Source organism: Botryllus schlosseri, chromosome 16 (genome assembly GCF_051294905.1).
Source record: "Botryllus schlosseri isolate E-star chromosome 16, Bs_hap1, whole genome shotgun sequence".
NCBI classification, from domain to species: domain Eukaryota; kingdom Metazoa; phylum Chordata; class Ascidiacea; order Stolidobranchia; family Styelidae; genus Botryllus; species Botryllus schlosseri.
In genome coordinates this window covers 2,537,688-2,556,451 of record NC_137251.1, presented here as the reverse complement: position 1 = coordinate 2,556,451, position 18,764 = coordinate 2,537,688, and the positions used below count along the sequence as shown (strand labels likewise).

Sequence of the window (18,764 nt, the reverse complement as noted above, 5' to 3'; positions counted from 1 at the left end):
AAAGTAAATGCAGAGGCATGACATTTTCAACAGTTGCTTAATATATTTAAGCATCGGACCCTAGTATCATGAGAAGTGGTATCAGCCAGTGGTTCTCAACCTTTTTGACCTGGCGGACCGGTAAAACATCAAAACAAGTGTTACGGACCGGTCTACCTTTCAATATCAAAATTTAACCAAAGTTTCACAACGAGAAATGTTTGCAATTCAAAAGTAATTTCGCAAATTTCGTTTAATGTTGTCTATTTGATATCATGCATTTGTACTTGGTTTTGTTGAAGTTTCTACTCGAAGCTAGCGAAGTCATCTGAGACCACTAGATTGTGATTGTTCGGTTATGCTGGAAGAGAGCGACTTTGCTGTTTGCTATAGCCTCTATATTTATGGCAAGTGACGCCTAATCGCACTGTCGGAATTTAACGAACTTTTTGTAAACGTATCATTAGATTTCCCAAATAACTTGTGCCAAACGAGTTGTAGGCTACTTGGAAACAGTTTTGTACTAAACGCCTACGCCTACGCCTACGCCTACGCCTACGCTGAAACTAAAAGTAGACGACGGATCTGTCCATTACGACACCATGCAGAAAGTACGTTTCAAACTTCTTAATCTATTTACAATTTGACGCTTAATTTCCCTTATTAATTTCAAATTCCCTAATTAATTTTAAATTCTTGCATTTAAGAATTTAAATAGAAAATTCTAGTTTATTTGGCGGACCGGCGGGAATCTTGCAACGGACCGCTGGTTGAGAACGACTGGTATAGGCGAGCATTGACGATAGATGACGGTGCGTTACACCGCAATGCAGAGACTTCCGATGCTAACAGCGACACAAGTAGTACACAATTCCGTACCCCCAAACTCCTCCCTGGCCTTGAATATATATGGAGTGGCGTGTTATTGCAATGAGAAACAGCCTACCTACAGAATCCGATGCCACAGCTAATCAGCAAGTGAGGACCAACGCAAACCGCAAGTGTATTGGTCATTGTTGCGCAATCGATTGAGCATTCACATTCTCACTCTCCCTGCTCATCAAAGTACTTGCTCCTGAGTTGCGGCATCTTATTCCAGACATTATTTTATTCAAAGTATCTGTTTACTTACTGCTATCTGGCAAAGTGGAAGGAATTTTTAATATATCGGATCGTGACAACACTGTGACGCATATATGCGATCAAAATATGCACAGTGGGTACATGTTTATTCAAATTCACACTGACATGAAACAGGAAAAATTACATAAAATGTTTCGAACTGCATTGATGTAGTATAAACGTAAGGCCGCATTTCGTGGTTTGCCGTGTTTCGAATCTTCTTTAATCCGTATGCATCAGTTATCGCTATCGAAGATGTCATTTGGAGGTAGTGATGGCGCCGGTTTTGTAGGGTCGAATCCGTACTTCCTGCTAAGTGCATCCCCGCTGGAAGAAATCGCAAACTTAAACATATACGGTTCTTGGTAAAGAGCAAAACCATTAGAATAAAATTGTCCATAGATTGCAGATAAACTTCGAGCACACAGGAACATCAGTACAGTGAGAGAAAGAATTCTCCATATACGCTGCAGAGGCGATGAATAAGCTCTTGCAATATTATGATCCTCTAACAGTCCGAGCCGTGACAATATGACTTTGAATAACGCCAAAATGCGACGACCCATTGACTATACACGTTGATGTTGCAATAGTTACTCACTTGAATATTTTCGGTCCTGATACTTGTGTAGACGGTGTTTTGGCATGTCCGTTCGATGGCATCACTTTCCCCAACAATCCAGTTGATTTCACTTTAGCTCTGCGCTCTGTTGGCATTTGGGATGGACGCTTTTCCTTCTAAAACACAAAAGGGGCAATATATTCAAGTAAAGAGGCAGTATTGAGCATTGATATAGGTAGTTACTGTCGAGCACTGATACGCGAATTAAACATCTTGGAAAGATTCAAGTCTTACCTTAACTTTGGCAGGATGCCGACTGCTGGAGGTCCCATTGTGAACACCATTGCGTTGAATCCTGAAAATAATTTACCGTTTAAAATATTGCTCATTGAGCTGCTGCTGCTGCACCGTAGGGTTGAAGGAAGGGTTGTGATGATAATAATCCCAATTTTACCATGATTCGACTCGGCAAATCTCGATTGAACTAACTACAGCTGGACCACATAATGTCATATGGCTATCGATGTATTACATAGGTTTTTATTCGAGGCGATAGGACTTACGCTTTTTCATTTGGTGTGTACTGCAGATGGTTGGAGTCTAGGTCATGTAAGTCTCCAAATTTAAATAGTCAAAACAATCTCAGGATCAAAGGTTAAGTAAAACCATATTACCACCGATATTAAATGTATGCGGACGTCAACACTACACAGTACACATACTTGGTACAGGGCCACAGAAAACGTAACAGAAGCATCCCAAAATTAATAATAAATCATGGCAGATGAATCGTTGTACAATATCACAAGTAATTACTGAGATCCACGGGATCGAAAGCGATGGACTTATAACGGGGTTGTATATGACTGCTAAATTCACAGCACGGGTAGCGCGATCCGCCCCTCCAACATGTCAGACGACTATGCCGTCATTAAGGAACTATGAGAACGTGATTTCGCATGACACACGGTTATACGAAATGTGTCTCACGTGAGTTTTTTGGGCCCTGTTGCTTGTATAGAATGCGCGGTGACGTGTCCGTTCGTTGGTATCGCTTTCGATATAGCTCCATTCATTTTTACTTGAACCTTGCGCTCTGTAGGCACTTGGGACCGAAGCGCTTTCTTCTGAAATACATAGAAAGGGAATTACAGTCAATAAGCACCATTCAATATCCCAATCCGTATTGTCGGTAGCTGAGAGGATTTCACAATGGAATCTGCGGATAAGTCTTACTTGAAATTTAGCAGTTGGTTGACCGGAGGCGCTCATATCGAAGAGATATCCGCCCAGACTTCTGAAAAATATTTTCAATGTTAGGAAATATTGGTTACGAACGTACTGCTGCTATATGCCGTTCCTTATTCAAACCACAAGGAATATCCTCGGCAAAGCATATTACAGACTGAATGATGGATTTTCAACGCTAAAAACTTTCAGGATCGAGAGAAGAATATATTGTGCACATTTTCACATTCCCAAGAAGTTGAACTTCAGAAATGCCGAGTATCGTATAATGTTCGAAAATTTCCACGGCAGTCAACTTCCAAGGGCCAATGTCACTCACCGGTTATACTCTCGAATAATTTTAAATTTTATACAGCTCCGTGGTTGCTTTCGGTGAACCCGAGTTTACAAACCTTTGATCGGTAGATCTTCGCGATCGCTGACGGAGCTCCTGAACTTCCGATTCGGAGAGCTCCGAAAAATCGTATATTCTTCGTTTTTTCGCACCTTGATCGATTTAGTTAAATACATAGTCTACGTCACATCAGAGTGATGATTTCCTACTTGGTGGTTTGGTGCTGACTGGATTTGAAGTTGATGGCCTGCTGGCCACTTCGTGTCTTGCTCTCTTGACTATATCCGTGTCTTCGGCAGCGGGGTTCCGCCAACCGTTGAAATAATTGGTCTGATGTCGCTCTTCATCTGATGCATCAAATGAAAACGAAATTAATTTGCGTGCGCTTCGCTATGAATATATCTTAACAGCATACCTGGTTCTCTGTGCCTTTTTACCGAGTTTGATTCTGAAGACTTCTGCTTCTTCGTTGTTGAAGCGAGATTAGGTTCAGGTCTGCGGGCTTCTTTGGGCACTTTTAAACTCGACATTTCCAACGGCGAACTCATTTGAACCTGCTCCCGGTACGAGTGGCTTGCTGAATGTACTCCGTTTTGTACTGGTGGTGTTTTCAAGCGATGTTGGGATGGCGCAGCTTTTGTGTGCTGTTCAACTCGGAGATCAGCTTTCTTCTGAACGGCAGGAATAGTTGATTGCGGTTTCACTGCTGGTGATGTTTTCATTCGATGTTGGGATGCAGAAGCTTTTGTGTGATGTTGAACCCGGCGGTTAGCTTTCTTCTGACCGGCGGAAATGGTTGATCGCGACTGGACTGCTGCTGTTTTCATGCGATGTTGGGATGCAGCGGCTTTTCCATGATTTACCGCTTCGAAGTCAGATTTCTTCTGAACGGCGGGAGTGGACGATTGTGACTTTGATACTGAATGATACGAATAACAAAGGTTAAATTCTTGGACGATCGCTGGAACCTCATTATCTTTGTATTGCTACTTGCTGTCTGCAGCAATTCTAAATCTGATCAACGAAACAATCTATTTACCTCTATTGATAAGTGCACGGTCCATGGATACTTAATGAGAAGATAAAAATGTCTAGGCCGTCTAGCCGTCTACCGCGCCGTGCACAGATACATACGTGTCGATAAATAGCTTAGACATTACTGTCGCTTATCAACTTGTTAGCACATTCATGTCTCAAATGAAATCAGGTAAACTCATCACCCAGACAGTTCAGTTTAGCTGATGTAACGAAACTAACTCATATAATGTACCAACCCATCTTTCACAACTACAGATGTATATAGGCAGAAAGCGCCGAAGATGCGTCAATAAAGTGAACTTACCATTAGCGAATTGGTCCTTCGATTTTTTCTCCAATTGTGACATCTTCGTCCTTTGTTGGTACTGAACGACGGTCAGGGTCTTTGATTTGACGATTCTTGTACTGTTTGAGGAAATTTTGATTGATCACATCGCAAAGTCGCGATAACACACGCAAACTTACTTGGAGCTGATAGCAGCGATCGCATCTGGAGACTGTTTTGGAACGGGTCGGTTCGTCTCGGCTGCACAAGGCTTCGTTTTGGGACGACCCGAAGTCTGATCTTGATCTGGACCTTTCGTAGCGCACGGTTCCAACCGGTTAGGCGTATCTTTCGGCGGTGGGTTTCCCTGGAACATCATCAATATATAATTACCGATTCATCCTCTTAATTAAGCGGTAAAAAATTTGACCGTTCAATGCTGTTGTTATATTCGAGCATTTATTCATGTTTAAATGAATATCATCGGAATGAAAACTGCAGTAATGCAGAAATAGGAGTTAGAAATTTACGGTGTAACGTCAGACATAGCAAACTCATTTTGATTTGATAAGTAAGCCTTGGATATGGATATATGTTCTTTGCAGGATTGTAAACAAGTCACAAGGCTCCGAGTCACAAGTCAATCTCACTTTTATAGTTTTGACTCGAGTCATGTCGAGTCATTTTCAATTCACCACCGGGTCAAGTCCAAGTCATGGTATTATGACTCGAGAACGAATCCACGACATTGTGTTGACTGCTTAGTTTCGAGTTAAAGTCTTGTTAAAGCGACTTTTGAAAATTCTGTTTGGTGATATCGATTGGTTCGTATTTATAATATACCAATTTTCCTCACTTTCAGCGGTTTATGGTCGCATTTTAGACGAACTCCGAATAGTGTGGCTACTTAACTATTCTTTGAAATTAAAATGAAATGTCGGCCTTGGCCTTCCCTAGTCTCGAGTCAAATGACTGGGTTCGAGTCATGCGCAATGACTCGAGTCCAAGTCGAGTCATCAGAAAATCGTGACTCGAGAAGGACTCGAGTCATTACAACCCTGGTTCTTCGAAAAATGATAAGTCACTTGTTCGCCGAAGCCGCGGGACACGAGATTACCCATGTAAAACTTTAGTTCCGCAGGGAATCCATGACGATTATATCGCTGGAGAATGGCCTATTCAATTTCAGAAAAGGCATTTTACGATCAGTTAAGCCATTGCAGCTTCACTAGGCAAACACGACACACTGACCGTAAAGAGTGTGCATAGGATGGCAAGGGTGGGACGCAAAAGTAGAAACTAATTCGGAAGTATATCGTGATTATAAATTCTATAGAAGGGCTTACGTGAATACCTTCCTACCGTCCTATACCTGCGAGCATCATTTGGAGTATAATGTTATATTTGATTTTACCACAGGTGTATCTTGACACCCCTTTACACACTTTTTCCCGCTAAGAATGTACTATTGTTATACTCACCGCAAAACTTTTCAGTTTCTGCAACATCTTGGGATACCTTTTTAATATTGTAAGGAACTCAGACACCATACATTCCACTAATTCGCCAGAGATGGTTGTATCCAAGGTCTTCCAGCACGGCTTTTCGTCCGATGTTAATAAAACCTGCCGGCAAGTGACTGTACGTATAACTACACAAGTATCGGCATTTTTCCGTCTCGAAACCAACCCCCGTATCCATCCATTTGCAAGCTAGTCGGATGCACATCGCGGCTACTTCAGTCGGCTTGTATTTCAAGCAGAAATGCGTCACGAGAAGGCTGAATAAAAAATAAAACATCGCTAAGATAGTAAAATACGATTGATGTCGTATGCATAAAACCAGCAATAACTCACCTGTAAGTTGCTATGGAGTATGCCATTTGAGAAAGTTGTATGCTTGCTATATTGAAGGAAACAACACACGATAAGTGAATGAATAAATAAGTGTCATAGGTATTCTTGAATATATCCTACCTCGAACGTGTCGCGCGCATTGCACAATATATTTATGCGGATGGTCAACCATGAGGTCGAAACCTAAAACAAAAAACAATTATGCAGCACAATGGAACGAAATAAAGCAAGACAATATTTACCTAGTGTTTGCAGCAGTATCAACTCGTGATCTTCGATGTCTTCTGCAACGGAATTATAACTTTTCAAGTCTGGCTGCGGCGTGCCGGGGTTCACAAGCATGTGACGCGTGCGGATAACATGTTCTAGTTTCTTCGGACACTCTTCAATTTTAGCAGACAGAAACAACGCCGCAATCGCGATATCCTGGAAGTTTGCTTCTATTAATAACGCATAAAGTGTGGACTCCACTATACTCACATTTCTGGAAACGGTTTTGAACGAATGGCACATATAGAATCTGTTCATGTAAACGATCGCTGTACTGATGACCAGTTGATTTCTGTAAAACGTACAGTCGACGTTAACATAAAGTGTAGATAATAATCAACATAATATACATGCATGGACGCTAAGTGATATATGTGACTACACCCGAACCCAGACATTAGTGGATTTTAGAGAATAGACTCAAAAAGTCGCTCTGAGGGCTGCCTATCAGCTAATATAATGGCAAAATTCACGCCTGAATTATATTGCAGTCAGATAATAAGCTACATTTTCAATTATCTAATTGGAGATTTTTAGCGTACAATTTGCCAAATGACAGTGATTTTATAATTTACCATAACCCTTTATCTGTCGGTCCTATATACATAAACTGCTTAACAGCGTTCCACCCACCCAGTAATTGCAACATTGCAATATCTAGGTATATTTGGAACGCTGTCGTACTGCAGAAAATCAGCACTCTCTAGTGCAGTGGTTCTCAACCTGGGGGGCGCGCCCCTCTTGGGGGGCGTGAAAGCATCTCAAGGGGGGGCGAAGAAGCGGTCAACTGAAAAAAATTACGTGCTCTGCGCGATTTACACCCAATTCACGCGTGTTTCTCTATATATTTACCGAATTTCATATTTATTAATTCTTACATCAACAGTCATAACCTTCCATGCCATCAAACAATCTGTTGGGGTTGTTAGCATCCCGGTTGGATTTTGTGATATGACGATAAGGGCGGGCGCAAAATTTTTCACTATCATGAAGGGGGGCGTGTCTGAAAAAAGGTTGAGAACCACTGCTCTAGTGGCTAGGGTTGCATTTAAAACAAAAAGCTATTTGAAACAAACATGTTTAAAAGAAGGCCCTTGTTTAAAACGGTTGCATCTAAGTACGATGCTGGCCATCAGCTACTTCTGTAACCAATTCCGTGGAGCGAAAACGGGCTAAACGCAGTCAAATGTACGATAATATTTTGGAGACTTACAAATTAAGCTGCTGCGCAACGTCTCTGATCAGATACGCAGCTTGCCGCCTGTAATCAGACTCGGTCGCTGCGCTAATTTTCTTCCGACTGGGCGAATTTCGAAGCTGATCTTCCGTAAAAATCCATCTATGCGCTGTCCTTGAATTCTCCATACTTGAAGCAGTGGCGTCCGCTCCTTGCTCACGTAAAATCCGGGCGTCGCACTCCTTTTGTTTAGAATCGAAAGCGCATATAAGCGCAAGCTTAGGTAACCCTGTGTATTGGTGTGCAATTAAGATAGAAACGTACTGATAAGAGTAGAGACTGCGGTCTTTAATGTTTAATCAACGCGTCGCGATTATCAAGTATCTTTTCATGCAAAACATATCCGCCATCGTTAATTAAACAATTGAACAAGTCATTTGTTATTATAGGGAAGCTACATTATCACCGTGAATCCATTCGTGTCTTGAATTTTTTGATAAGCATTGGGACAAAGCAGGAACATTATTATTTCTTCTTTCGACCGGTTAATAAACTATAGCCGTTTCGCTGAATTAAGCGGTAAATCAATTTGTCGTCTCATGTTCATTGGTCAGGGTATACAACCCAAGATTTTTCTTTTCGGGTCGCAGGTGTTCGGCAAGAGAAGAATTCAATTGATTACTCTTGGTTTGCCTTAAAATGCTCTTCTTAAGAGTGTCATTCTACAAAATGCGTCTTAATCAAGTGTACTCGGAGTGGCTACTTCGACGTTATGCAACGTTCTTGCTTCGTAGATTCAAAAGGCATATTTTACATGGTATATGATATGACCTGACAAGCAAATATTTTATTTCTCCAGTACTTTTTGTAATTCTACGCATTCTGCATAGATGCTTGACAGACAGCCAGCTAACACCCACTCGCATTCACCAGCTAATTCTAATTCAGCTACATCTCCTGATCGGCGCAAGGTCCGGTATCAGTCACAGTCCAACATCGGTGTATGGATAGTACAACGCTACTGCGACATTTAAGATCGAAATATATTTTCGATTATTGTCGTTGTGGAGATTTGGAAGTTTCAGCACAAATTAAACTCATCCCGAGTTCGTAAACTTCATTTCGCGCTGGCGAATTCGCGCGCCCCTTTCGGATACGCTCACGCACCCCTAAGGAGGCGCTCCGACCAGTTTGAGAACCCCTGGAATATACGCATTACGCACAGATGCCGGTACGACCGCATGCGTAATAAAAAAAATTTGTTGTTGTTTGTGGTATTCATGGTGTTAGTCGACTACTATGGTGATTTACACCAGGCCAATTCTCTTCATTTTTATTCCATAGATGCCGACTTATAGCACGTCTCATTGCTAGGCGTTTTATAAGACACCGCTTACGTGAATGAGATGGCGAGGAGGAGCCTAGATAAACCTCCAACACTTGGTTAGGAATTCTGAAGTCGACCTCGTTCGGACTCGAACCCGCAACCCATTGGTGTTGAAGCTGTGGATTATACTACTATGCTCTCTCGCCAATCAAAACAAGCAGTTTGCACCGGCAGAAGAGATATCCTATCATCATCGGAAGAATGTACGTTAGCCCCTAACAAAATACCATCATTGAAGTTGCTGGCTACAATTTCAGAAATATACCAATGTATACATAAAGATGTATCTGCAGCTCCATGCTGCCCGAGATGTGGTAAGGGTGGGACTAGTTGATTGCACGAAGATGGGACGTGGACGAGACGGTTTCAATTTAGCTCTTTGCAATATGTTTCAGGCTGTACTCGGCTGTTTCTAGGACATTTGAAACTAAATTTTGATGTTTACTTCAAAGAACAGACCTTTCTTCCCGGGGCACACTTCCTGTTAAGGGTACCATGGCGTTTTCATAATTACTTGTTAAGAACTAACTAAAATTGTGTGTGAACAAATATAGGTAACCATACGGTCAATTGACACGTATAATTGGCGTCTGTCATCATTCAAATTATAATAATTAGTAGGCGCACACTACGCGCGGTTTAATCACCTTCGTTTTGGCTGCTGACAACGATAAGCACGAATTGTGTACGATAGGTTCCCGTCCGAGAGAAACCTATAGAGAGACATGATCGGCACCTTGCGAGCCACGCAATCAAGATAGCCAATACTAATTAGTTACGGCGTATAATTGTGATACCCGCTGGGCCGCTGCGAGTTCCCTACCACGTTCTTGTCAGTGCAAATAACGTCATGTTCCTGGCTAGAGGTTGCATAAAATGGATACTGAATGGGACTGTTCCTTCATTTTGTTTTATATTACTTTATCGAATGCGGTGAATTTTACATCTATTAAATCAAGGTAAACAATTTAACCTATTTAATCGATCTCATCATATAGTAAAGTATCATTGTGGGTGCCGCATCACACCGCGCAAACGGAACAGATTGCCAACTTATTGTTCTGCGCTGCCCGCAATTGCCTGCTTACCGGTAATTTTCAACTCCAGTAGCACACACTGTTCAGAAAATATGCACGCACAGTCGCACCCACACACACTATGGATTCACCCTTGAAACACGGTATACAGTGCGACACTATACACCGCCGAATACGCGATATTAGGGTGTGCTATATAAAGATATTCGTAGCAGTGCAGATTCATTACGATGGATAAGTGCCATTAGCAAATAACATGAAGTTACGTGTGAATAATTAATTACCTAGCTTCAAATGGTGATCTTGATCAGCATTGGACGCGTAGTTGTAATGGCCTCGCTCTCCAGGACGTTCAGATGCGGCATCAGCTGTATATCCGTATCCTTATCCATCCAGTTATCCATGCATTGTGCAAGTGTCCGATAGTCACCAGAACACCACGGCAATCACGTAAAACGCACGTACTCACCAGCCTCATCAGCTTCTACCAGCTTCTTATAAGCTATAGTAAGTCAAATTTGGTTACAAAGCTGGAGGGAGAGATCTCACACCTGGCAAGGGTTTGCAAAGTGGTGAGAAAATATATTCTTTCAATTGATGAGCACGCTGAGCGCATTTACCGTGTGACTGGAACAATGCAAGTTCGAACTCCATAGAACGATAATCACGGAATACATTTTGAATGGCTCAAACAGATTACTCAAACGAATATCACTGCGGGACACTTGAAATACATCGTGCAGACCTTTGTATGCATACGTCGCAATTAAACCACTTGGATATACAGGCCCCACCTGCACCGTGCATTTACACCGCACGATCCACCTATCGCGTATACCCCCGTGGAGGAGAATCGGCGTGCGTCAACACGCCCTGGTTCATATTTCTATCTATTTAGACTCTTAGGTGTGATGTTTAAATCTGTACACGGAACGGCATCGCATGGGACGTATATGTGGGCACCGTGGAGACACGGCAATGTAGAAACGCATCTTAATTTATGCATTGAATTCCTGCTGGACGGAAAGAATTGCGGTAAACGGTTGGTGACACTGTAGAATATCGAAGGCGTCGTATCGATGTAAGTCTGTGGTTTCAACCGGTGTTCCCTGAAACCCCAGCGTTTCTGTGAGCCAGTGTCAGGTGTTCCCTACAGGTCACGACCCGAGTAACGATGTCTCGTTAAGACGACATAACAGTATGAATGATGAGGAAAATTTGAATATATGCACGTTTTTCAACAGTAAATAATATAATGCCCATCTTTCTACATCATATTGAAGAAGATTGGGTAATTTTTCGACCACAAATATTTCATTGCTATTTGTGGCAATGCTGTGGGTCAATCCCGACGTTGCATATATGCCATTTTCGCTAACGCGCGTGACATTGTACAGCATCATCGTCATTGGTTTATTAGCAATTTTTATCAGTTCAATACACCACAAAATCCGATACAATGAAACGATAGGAAAGTGTCGAAGCGACTTGGAGTAGTCTATAGAATCAGACACCTACCTTGGCCTAGGCGATGTAAAGAGGAGGTATGCTCACTGAATGAAAAGTAAAGAAGATAGTATAGGAAAAAAGCAAGCAACAAGAAATGAGGTGGTATGTCATGGAAGGCGAGATCGATAGGTCAGTCGTGGTCCGGTAATCTTGAGGGTGGACTAGTATTCATTCAGTAGTAATTGCTTGTATTTCGACTTGAATGTGGACATGCTCGTCGACTGTCGGATGGCCGACGGGTTACTGTTCTACACATCAGGGCCGGTATATTTGATGGGGCGATGATCTTTTCGGTCTATCATATGATATTTGGACGACGTTGATGCGCGTTTGTTGTACTTGTGCGCTTTTGTTTCCGAGGTAAAAAAAAAGTCATTGAAATATTCGGGGAAACGATCGCAGTGGAACTGATACATACACTTGTTGGCGATTTCTAGTTTCCGCATATCTTCTGTGTTTAGGACACCGAATCTCTTCAGCAACGACTTGTTGGATGTTTCGTATGCTGGGATATGACCAATAGGGTTGTTCCGATTTTTTAATTCAGAAAACCTCGGTCGCAGCCTTCCAAATGATAGTTTAGTACATGAAAACACTTTTACTCTAATCACGGACATGCCGAACACACGTAACCACTCCTCAAACATTTTGGTGACTAAGATTGGTGTATCATTTTGTCATTGAGGTGAATAAATTTCGCTGTTCGTTCAACACCTCGTCGGCTCGTTGGTCTAGGGGTATGATTCTCGCTTCGGGTGCGAGAGGTCCCGGGTTCAAATCCCGGACGAGCCCCGTTTCGGAACCTTTCCCTAATTTTCGCAGCGAATGTCTTCGAAAAAATACTTTTATTGTGAGCTGCGAGGTTCACATTTTTTTTTATTATGTTTGCTCGTTAGACGAGCGGTATGGTTCTCGTTTCAAGCTCGCGTGCTCGCCCAAGGTTTAAGTCGCGACATCAGCGTTCATGTTTCATATTTGTGCCACACTGATTTCAAAATGACCATTTCGTTGTTGAGACGATTCAACTTCGCTGCCGATCTGATCACCGCAGTCTAGTGGCGTGATTCTCTCTTTGAGTCAAGAGGTTCCGGATTCACTCCTGTCTGACCCTATAATTTTGCCTAACTTTCTAGCCGAGGTCAATTTATAAACCGCCGCAATAGTCCTTGTCGGCTCGTTGGTCTAGGGCAGGGGTGGGCAAACTACGGCCCGCGGGCCGCATGCGGCCCGCCACACCGTTCTGTGCGGCCCGCGAGAGTCAAAAGAAACTTTTTAAAAATATTGATAAAATCCGTACTAAAAATCGAAATAATGCAGGGACTTAATTAAACTTTTTCTTAGTATATTTCACCATGATAATTTGAAGACAGTGGTTCTAAAACTGGGGTGCGCCCCCCTCCACTGAAAAAATTTTTCGCGCTCCGCGCGATTCTCATTCCCGTCATGATTGTTACTGTGTATTTAGTCTAAATTTCATATTGAAAAATTCCTGATCCACATTCGTAACCTTCCGTGCCATCTAACTATCTGTTAGGTTTGCTAGCACCCTATAGTTGCGTTTTGTGATATTACGATAAGGGTGGCGCGAAATTTTTCACCATCATAAGGGGGGGGGCATGTCACAAAAAATTTGAGAGCCACTGTTTTAAGGTAAATACTTTCTTACTTTATGTTTAATTTCTGACGCGACAGCCCGATCCCAAGGCCCACGCAGTTTGAAAGGTTTCAACTATATACTAAACATCACAGAAATCCTAAACGAAATTGATGTAACTCGGATAACGAGTGGGATTTCATATTGGCCACTTCAGTTTTAATTATTTCAGTGATGTGCTTATACAAACGATTTACGCGTGTCTTAGGTAGATTCGTTCTCTGTATGCGTAGAATTGGGGTATTTATATTTTATCCACACATCGTAGATGCGTGTTTCAAGCTAACATGGTTATGATGCTGTGAGTATTGTGTGTCCTGGAACTGAACCAAACGTGGAATTAGTAAATCTATGAACAGATCGCTGCTCATAGATTTTAATTTCAATCCTGTTCTAAGAATCGGGACAACCGATTTTCATCTACATAGTTTTGACAAATTGGTTATTGAGGTCGACCAGCCAATGAAATCTCGCCATGTTTCTGACGTGTGTACGATATCATCATAGCAATGTTTGTTTTGTTTTAAATAGGAACATATATAATCTCCATATGTCCTCACTATATAGTCTCAATTTTACATAGTGCGGCCCGCGAATGACTTTAGATGTTGAATGCGGCCCGCGAGCTCAAAAGTTTGCCCACCCCTGGTCTAGGGGTATGATTCTCGCTTAGGGTGCGAGAGGTCCCGGGTTCAAATCCCGGACGAGCCCTCGTATTGCATGACGTACCAAATTTTTGTAACTACTCATTTTCAAAAACACAATTGCTAGCCGAGGTGAATTAATCATCTGCCCTATTAGCGCTCGTCGCACACTTCGAATTATATATACTAGACCAGTGGTTCTCAACCTTTTTTTAGACACGCCCCCCTTTTTGACAGTGAAAAATTTTGCGCCCCCCTTATCGTCATATCACGAAATCCAACTGGGCTGCTAGCAACCCCAACACATTGTTTGGTGGTATGGACGGTTATGAATGCTGATGAGAGAATGAAAAAATATGAAATTGGGTCTACATAAAGAGAAACACGCGTGCATTGGAGGCAAATCGCGCGGAACGCGAAAATTCACCCTTTAAGGAACTTCAGTATGAATTAGGATTCCAATCACTTTAATACAGGTGACGGTCTCCGTAATCATTCTCCACAGCAATCGCACCAATCTGGTATACGCCTTTACTAGGGTCGCATTTAAAAGAAGAGTAGTTTTAAAACCTTTCTTTAAAACATGTTTTGAAGAGTGTTTCAAACAAATACGGTTTCAAAAAGACCAATTTTCTTTTCAAAATTTATACAATTATATCATTGTTGTGTAAATACTTTCGGAAAAAACGCAATCAGTATGAGCCCGATTCGGTATTGTTTGTTTGTTTTATTGAAATAATCGGCGCTTGTAAACACTTCGGTCATTTGCGCCCGCACAGTAGGCTATATTTCATAATGTATTTCTCCGCTTTTCTCTTGCGTCCTTTTCCTGGTCGTTTGCTGCCTTCTTTCATGAGTTCGACTCTCTCCTCCTCTGGGCTTTTCAAGGCACTGTAATTACAGCGGGATCGGCGATGAGGAGCCCAGATAAACCTCCGACACATAGAAACATGGCAGAGCCGAGACTCGAACCATCAAACATTGGTGTCGTGGCGGCAGTGTTTAACCAGATCCCGACCGAATATTATCGATTTACGGATAATATCGAGTCGATATCGCACTTTGCAATAATAATCGTTGGGTTATATTTTTCATCGGAACAAGTCACACACAATGTACAATGCGATAAGACACAATGCGATGTAATGAACAGATAGGAGGATATCGAACGGCACGCAGTTGCGATCCTTTTAGACTGACATCCTCCTCGGCCCAGAGTGCCCAATGTAACAGTTCTTTTCGGTGTTGATACTTTTTGAAGCCACGGCCCATTCTAGTTATTTTCATTCCTTGTGAGTGCTTTCTTTCGTCGGGTCTTTGTCTGGAAGTTTTTTGTCGCCGTAAGAACGGTGACGGCGGGGGAAGAGGAGCCCAGATGAACCTCCGATGGGAATCGAATCGGGGCCGCCCGATTCGTAGGCGCTTGTCGTCACCACTACGCTATCCAACGGTATCGGCCATTATAGAGACAAACAAATATCGGCCATTTTGGTGACGTCACAACGTCTCAGTAGATAGTCAGATAACTAAAATCTGCCGCTGTTAGGCTGGAAACACTGATATATCACGTATTATAGGTTACAGATGTCCATGATGCAACCTTTCTGGTATATTTCGTATCCATCCATATTGTCCAAGCATATAGCATGGACTGCAAATCTCTTCAAGTCAAATATTTGCTCTACAATTTGGGAAATGCGCCTCAAGCTAGATGCCATAACTGTTGAATATCGGCTGAAAATAAATCGGGGTTATCGATAAAGGCTTTAATTGGAACCCCGACATCGCTGCATCGCTGCATGACGATGTAGTCCTGGTAAGAGTAATTCTTCCGTCTGTTCAAGACAGGGACCGGAAATATATATACATATATATCATTGTAGGCCATAAACGTATCCGGCAGGTGATTTCACTGTTGTCACCACTAGGAACAAGTCGTTCACGTTTGACATCTAATTTCGAGAAGGCAAAAAAGTGGATACAGAGTTCGCCTGACGCCTGTACCTGTACACCAGGGGTGGGCAAACTTTTGAGCTCGCGGGCCGCATTCAACATCTAAAGTCATTCGCGGGCCGCACTATGTAAAATTGAGACTATATAGTGAGGACATATGGAGATTATATATGTTCCTATTTAAAACAAAACAAACATTGCTATGATGATATCGTACACACGTCAGAAACATGGCGAGATTTCATTGGCTGGTCGACCTCAATAACCAATTTGTCAAAACTATGTAGATGAAAATCGGTTGTCCCGATTCTTAGAACAGGATTGAAATTAAAATCTATGAGCAGCGATCTGTTCATAGATTTACTAATTCCACGTTTGGTTCAGTTCCAGGACACACAATACTCACAGCATCATAACCATGTTAGCTTGAAACACGCATCTACGATGTGTGGATAAAATATAAATACCCCAATTCTACGCATACAGAGAACGAATCTACCTAAGACACGCGTAAATCGTTTGTATAAGCACATCACTGAAATAATTAAAACTGAAGTGGCCAATATGAAATCCCACTCGTTATCCGAGTTACATCAATTTCGTTTAGGATTTCTGTGATGTTTAGTATATAGTTGAAACCTTTCAAACTGCGTGGGCCTTGGGATCGGGCTGTCGCGTCAGAAATTAAACATAAAGTAAGAAAGTATTTACCTTAAAACAGTGGCTCTCAAATTTTTTGTGACATGCCCCCCCCTTATGATGGTGAAAAATTTCGCGCCACCCTTATCGTAATATCACAAAACGCAACTATAGGGTGCTAGCAAACCTAACAGATAGTTAGATGGCACGGAAGGTTACGAATGTGGATCAGGAATTTTTCAATATGAAATTTAGACTAAATACACAGTAACAATCATGACGGGAATGAGAATCGCGCGGAGCGCGAAAAATTTTTTCAGTGGAGGGGGGCGCACCCCAGTTTTAGAACCACTGTCTTCAAATTATCATGGTGAAATATACTAAGAAAAAGTTTAATTAAGTCCCTGCATTATTTCGATTTTTAGTACGGATTTTATCAATATTTTTAAAAAGTTTCTTTTGACTCTCGCGGGCCGCACAGAACGGTGTGGCGGGCCGCATGCGGCCCGCGGGCCGTAGTTTGCCCACCCCTGCTGTACACTGTACAGACGACTAAAACAAAGGGTCAGACAACTCATATCATCGAGAGAGCCTCTGTCATCGTATTATTGCATAATTCCATTGTTTGCGAATAACGCTGTAGCTAGAATAGAACCCCTATGATCCGCAATTTAATGTAATATTCTATTATGTGCAATGTGCAGTGCATAGGCTTGATAATAAAATATTCAAATGAAAATCAAGGGCAAGGCAAGAGTTTTGAGGTAATATTTTGGAATCATTTGACTAGTATACTAGAATACTAGCCAGCCTTCAGGATTACCGGACCGCGGCCTAACATCGACCTCGCCCTCCGCCACATGCCAGCTCATTTTGTCGCTTGCGTCTTATATTCTCTGCATTACTTTTCATTCAGTGTGCAATGTGCAACTGTGCACGCCTCTTCTTTACTTCGCCCAGGCTAAGGTGGGTGTCTGATCTTAAAGGCTACTCTAAGTTGTTTCGACACCTTCCTATCTTTTCATTGTATCGCAGTCTTGTGATGTTTTGAAACGATGAAAATATTATTAAAACTGATTGATGGATAGTGCGGTGTACCACGCTCAATGTACCGCTTACTTTAACCAATTTACTTACTATGCCGCAATTATTTACGCCGGTCGCCGAGTTTATTATTGCATGTAACTTGTATATATAGTTTGAAAGTTTATATAGTTGGAAATTTATTATAAGCCTATGTCCCAGAGCACCAAAACTCGATCCTTGATAACATATTTTGTCCGTGGTGCACAAGGTCGGAAACGGCGACACGCGCCACTTAAAACTCATCATTAATAATAATAATAATAATAATAGTGCGGTCCGTGAGCAATCTGAAGGTTTGTATCCGGCCCGCGATTCAAGTTGAGTTTGACACACTTGCTCTAGGCCCTGTATTTATCCATATCATTGGCGTTAAATGTATAATATATATAGGCTATCGACTTTCAATTAAATAAAAGGGCAAAAGAAAACAGGAAACAAAAGAACATCAAGATAATCAGTTTGGGGCCTTGTTAAGCGCCTCCAACGTGGGCGGTCGTGGGCGTCTTCGAGCGCTAGCCCGCGTTGCGTTAGCTCGGTCTCTATTGTCGAGCGCCATGTGGTTCTATTCCAGCCACCCCTGCGCCATGGCTCCGTCGGAATGTTGTTGATGATGGCGGCGGCTGGTTGATCGTCTTGATGCCGCACTAGATGACCGATTAGGCTGAAGATTCGTTCAGCAGCCAGCAAACGGCATGGGACCGTTTTTGTGAGTTTGCGCAGAGCATTGGTGGATGTGCTCCTGGTGGCGGATGCCGAGTGCGTAGCGGAGGAGTGCATCGTAGTTGGCGTTGAGTGTCTTAGCCAGTCAGCGTGAGTGCCTCTATTCCGTATAGAACAGTGGTTCCCAACGTGGGCGATATCGCCCCCCAGGGGGCGATTTGGCGGTCTAGGGGGGCGAAAATAACGAAGGGGGCGATAGGGGGGCGAAAACGGACGAAGGGGGCGATAGGGGGTGAAGACTACGAAGGGAGCGATAGGGGAGCGATAGCCCGTTAAAATGGCTA

The 18,764-nt window shown here is 42.4% G+C and overlaps 1 protein-coding gene and 1 non-coding gene across 3 annotated transcripts; one reads left to right on the top strand and one right to left on the bottom strand.

Moving 5' to 3' along the window:
* Positions 1 to 1,069: 1,069 nt before the first annotated feature.
* LOC145459058 (uncharacterized) lies at positions 1,070 to 10,750 on the bottom strand. 2 transcript variants are annotated; one of them, XM_080337645.1, is made up of 18 exons: positions 10,560 to 10,750; positions 7,888 to 8,093; positions 6,885 to 6,966; positions 6,647 to 6,830; positions 6,525 to 6,587; positions 6,405 to 6,450; positions 6,238 to 6,328; positions 6,030 to 6,173; positions 4,749 to 4,915; positions 4,588 to 4,688; positions 3,661 to 4,164; positions 3,455 to 3,592; positions 3,304 to 3,397; positions 2,900 to 2,960; positions 2,654 to 2,790; positions 1,958 to 2,018; positions 1,703 to 1,839; positions 1,070 to 1,428 (listed from the first exon to the last, which is right to left on the bottom strand). In XM_080337645.1, the coding sequence occupies exons 2-18, from the start codon at positions 8,037 to 8,039 to the stop codon at positions 1,338 to 1,340; spliced, it is 2,253 nt and encodes a 750-aa protein (XP_080193771.1). In that variant the 5' UTR covers positions 8,040 to 8,093; positions 10,560 to 10,750; the 3' UTR covers positions 1,070 to 1,337. The 2 variants fall into 2 exon arrangements, with proteins under 2 accessions (XP_080193771.1, XP_080193772.1); XM_080337646.1 differs by lacking the exon at positions 10,560 to 10,750 and having other exon boundaries at positions 7,888 to 8,136.
* Positions 10,751 to 12,504: 1,754 nt separating this feature from the next.
* On the top strand, positions 12,505 to 12,576 carry Trnap-cgg (transfer RNA proline (anticodon CGG)). The gene has a single exon. It is a non-coding gene; the product is annotated as a tRNA-Pro (tRNA).
* The last annotated feature ends 6,188 nt before the right edge of the window (positions 12,577 to 18,764 follow it).

Coding starts and splice junctions, on each gene's coding strand:
- LOC145459058 (XM_080337645.1), bottom strand. CDS start 8,039: ATGGAGAATTCAAGGACAGCGCATAGATGGATTTTTACGGAAGATCAG. Junction 4,916..6,029: donor AGAAACTGAAAAGTTTTGCG/GTGAGTATAACA, acceptor ATGATGTTCCAG/GGAAACCCACCGCCGAAAGA. Junction 1,840..1,957: donor GGCATCCTGCCAAAGTTAAG/GTAAGACTTGAA, acceptor TTTGTGTTTTAG/AAGGAAAAGCGTCCATCCCA.